Below are 4,448 nucleotides of genomic sequence, written 5' to 3'. Positions count from 1 at the left end.
CCCCATGTGGCACGTTTGATGGAACACATGATTATGGAGTTTGGTTGGGAAGTTCTTCCCCACCCACCATATTCTCCAGATAATGGCACCATCATATTACCACCTTTTTCATTCCCTGCTTAATGGGAAAACGTATAGAAATGTGGAAGGTGTTAAAGAGGACACTGACATATTTTTTGCTTCAAAGCCAAGTGATTTCTTTAATCAGGGCATTAACAATCTGACTGTAAGATGGAAAAGCATCATCGACAAGAATGGAGACTATTTCATTTAAAATATGTTTTGATATATAAGTTGTTCAGGTTTTTTCATCTAAAAAAAAGCGAGATTAATTTCTTGATGACCTAATATTTGTAGATACTTCCACACAAAAAACAATGTCTATGTTCATGAATGAAAGAAAAATACATCTTTACACATGAGTGCCAAATTGAGAAGTGATGATTGAATAATAAGTATGGATGGAGCCAGCAGTTCTAGGAGAGTGTGTCACACTCCTATTGGTGATGGGTTGTTGCAAGCTCATTTGCATGCAACAGCACAGCAATATCACATGGGTAAATCATAATTTTAGGTGGGAGTTTCAACACTAGCAGTGAGCAAAAATTATGCATATAAAGGGCAGTACTTAATCAGGAAAGCTATTATATGATCAGAGATAAGGTATCATATCGGTAGTTATTTTTCCTGACACCACTATATTACTAACTATGGTGCACAAGTTCACAAAATAAGCAATAATATGGCCTTAGTGTTCACAACATTTATTAGTGTTTTCTACTTTATTTTATGGCAAATCAATTTATCCAAATGGCTGTTGTGAAAAAATATACACAAAATCAAGTCATCTTAACTGAGAGTTCTATATTTCTTCTTATTCTATAATTTCTTCAAAGGTCTCTGAAGCTATACTATATACATAGTTGGGGAAATCACTACTTTTATTTCTGGATAAAACACACAAAAATATGCTTATATTACAAGAAAAGTCACCTTACAAGCTTCATTTATCACAAATTTGTACAGATAGCATTACTCCACTGCATTCAATTTTAGTATTATGTAAAATCTCTCTTTTTGACATGTAGCAGTGCCATCAATGAATTAAGAAATAAGTAAATGTAATAAGCTAAAATTCACTTATTCTATTTTAGCATAATAGGTGTATAAGACATAAAATATATTAAAAAATGCTTATTGTTTGAAGTATACATTATGGTTTTATAACTGCCTAACTTAAATTACAGATTATTAAATTATCAAATATAAATTAAAATGTTCTAATTAATGTAAACCTTAACAATTGATCCTGCATCTCCAAAAGCTTGTCTGGTGAACTATCTTTTACTGCAAGAACAAGTCTGTTGGCATCATTAATCAAGTTTATCTGAAAAAAAAGAAAGAAGAGTGAAACAATAATTCTTATACAACCATAAGATTTTTAATATTCTCAGATAAAAATACAACTATACAGAAGAACCATTATAATACAATAATTCACTTATTCAAATTCATTTATATCAAACGCATACTTAATGTTTAAATTAATATCTTCTTTGTAACTTATAAACCTTCCATATTTTTGTGTTTACCAATGATAACATTTTGTTAATGCTGCACAAAATAAGAAGTTTTTCAGATGGTTATTTATCTTTAAAAATCCTAATAAAATCCAGTAAAACTTTACATGTAATGTTTTTTAGAGAAATAACAAAAATCTACGTTTAAAAAAGAAAAAAGTCTGTCACAAAAGAAAACAGATTGGAACTATGTCTGAAAGGACCGGCACCAAGAGAAAGACCAACTTTTAGTATTATCCAAATCTAAGCCAGGAAACTAGGTTTTAAACCAATCATAAACAATCCATCAAAATTTCTGCAATTTGTAGCCTGCCACTGGAAGGATGGCATGAAAAACTGTCACAAGAACAGGATCTGGGCTCATTTCTTATGATATTGTAATCTAAAGAAATTTAAAAACAAAGGTACACTGAGCTACTGAATGGGATAACCACCAAAACCTTCATAGTTGTTTGATTAGATTCTCTCACTAAATGAAGAAAGTTGAATTTGCTATAGATGAGAGAGACTTTGTTCCCTAAAACTTCAAGTGTGACTACACCTGTGACAACTACCTTGTTGTCAATTGTCAGAAGTATAGGGGGCAGGACTGAACAGCATCTTAGGGGAGTTTGACTCAAAGGCAATGATGCAATGGGGACATCAGGCTTTGTTCTTGAAAGAGTATGACTACAGCTGGCAAAAGGAAAAGAGAAATGCCAGGGCAGGCAATGGATTTGAGTACCCAAGGGAGAAGTTATATCCTATCCAATGCAAGCTGGTCCAAGCTAATGAATTGATCTAAAGGATGTCTTCAAAGGGAAGAAAGTATACTAAAGCCTAAGTCAAGTAACTAACCATAATGAAGTAGACTTGCAGGAGCTCTAAAACTGTAAACATATATATTTTAGATATTTGCTTTTATCTTTTTATGTGTGAGTGTACAGTAAACAGGATTGAGTATGTTATATGAGAACGATTTTGATCATGTATATAATATAACATTAACTCCCTCACTATGGGCTCAGTTGATGCAATTGAGTTAATGATCCCAAATTGACCTTTAAAGTTCCTATACTAAAACTTCTAACATGTTTTGCATATCTTAATGAAATTTTGCAAGCTTTCAGAAAATATTACAAGTATTTTATAGACAAATATCGGAATTTTTAATTAATGATGTATATTTCCTACAAATTTCTACATGAATGTATGGAGTCAAAGTGTTGACTGCTCTAAGGGCAAAGTTATGTTCATGTTAAGATTAAAAATACTTTTATTTTTCGAAAAATTTTGAAATTTCGTTTGTGTAATCTCTAAAACTTCCTAAATAATTATAAAACATTATTTTTCAGTAAAACTTTATATTTTATCTGTCATTTTTTTCTACCCTAACTCTGTATAAAAGATTGGTCAAATGTTACAATTCTTATACTAGAAGAGATTGAAGATAGTTTAAAATATTTTCTTATAAAATTAAGAACTTAAAACTTGTATATTAAAATTTGATTTATTAATTATGTTTCGATGCCAAGTTTATTCCTATACCATGATAATAAGGTAGTTTAATCAAATTTTGAATGCAAGTCTCTAAAAAAGTTGTGACATGCACACTTTGATCTGCCTGTTGGAAAAGGGTCAAAGGACAACAAGGGACCTTTTGGTCCATCTGCACTGTTCTATCCACTACGTTAAACCAAACCTTTAAAGAAAAATCTGAAAGCCAGCCGTTATCCTTCAAATATTTATCAAGCGTTCCCTTAAGTAACTGTATCTACCAAATATGAAGGCAATCTGTTATAGAGGAGAATCACCCTGATAGAAAAATAAAGCTGTAGATGACTTTATCCCTGCCAAAATTTATATTTGTGTCCCCAAATCTTACCATTCTCACCATTAAATATGAAAAATGATGCATCAATACTATATATTCTCCTAACACTTAAACATCTCAATCAAATTCCCTCTAATTCTTTTTTCAAGTGATCTTAACTTATCTTCATATGATAACCATTCCACCCCATGTAGCAATCACAGCTAATATAAAGTTGTGGTGGAGCAGCATGTATCAAAACTACATTTTGACATTGCATATCATTTTGTATTTAGTGGATGCCACTGAAAACTGATTGCTGTTGGGAAAGATATGTAACAGCATTTCCCAATGCAAAAATATTCATAAACTGAAACCAAAGATATGTTCAAATTGGAGATTTAGAATTCCCAGAATTAAAATATACTTGTACTTAATGGCATTGGAAAACAAATGAATATGAATCAACTAGGGACACCAGGACTATCCAGCAAGAGACATGCAACAAGTCATACCCCAGCCATGGTAAGCAAAGTATGGAATCTTATAACAAGTGAAAATCCATAAACAAAAAGGTGATTTGCAAAACCCATCAACGTGCCCCAGGTAATAATATGTAGCCAATTCAAAAATGATCTATGTATGAAAATAAGGCCAACAGGGTATATGTTCACAATAATAAGGCTTCCAGTCATACCTTTCATTCATTCAAGCAGCTAGGGAATGAAATGTATATTCATGCTATTTCATATGAAGACATACCAGTAAAGTTGTTGAACACAGCACCTATTTATTTCTGTGCAGATGGACTTTGGAAAATGGTGCTTGGAAACTTTCATCCTTGTACACATCAATTAAACTGGTGTGCTTTGTATACAACTCCCTTGCTATGGATTCTTGTTAAATGGAAACTATGCTATTGTCAAGACTGGATGGGGTAACACTAGTTGTAATGAGGTGGTGAACCTCCAAAAGTGTTTTAAAATAATGCACTCAACCCACTTTTTTAAAGAATACACATGTACTGTGTATATTCTGTAAATAAGTTATTCTAATGTGTATTTTAGATCTATTTA

General features: G+C 31.8%; 1 protein-coding gene across 1 annotated transcript in view; it reads right to left on the bottom strand.

The window, feature by feature from the left end:
- LOC106463415 (cadherin-99C-like) overlaps positions 1–4,448 on the bottom strand; it is a 153,988-nt gene that overhangs the window by 43,132 nt on the left and 106,408 nt on the right. The window contains exon 12 of the mRNA XM_013923440.2: positions 1,296–1,387. Within this exon, the coding sequence (XP_013778894.2) occupies positions 1,296–1,387 (92 nt within the window). The remainder of the gene's footprint in view (positions 1–1,295; positions 1,388–4,448) is intronic.

Source organism: Limulus polyphemus, unplaced genomic scaffold (genome assembly GCF_000517525.1).
Source record: "Limulus polyphemus unplaced genomic scaffold, Limulus_polyphemus-2.1.2 Scaffold1401, whole genome shotgun sequence".
Taxonomy (NCBI): Eukaryota; Metazoa; Arthropoda; class Merostomata; order Xiphosura; family Limulidae; genus Limulus; species Limulus polyphemus.
The sequence above is the reverse complement of the archived record's forward strand: the minus strand, read 5'-3'. Positions and strand labels throughout refer to the sequence as shown.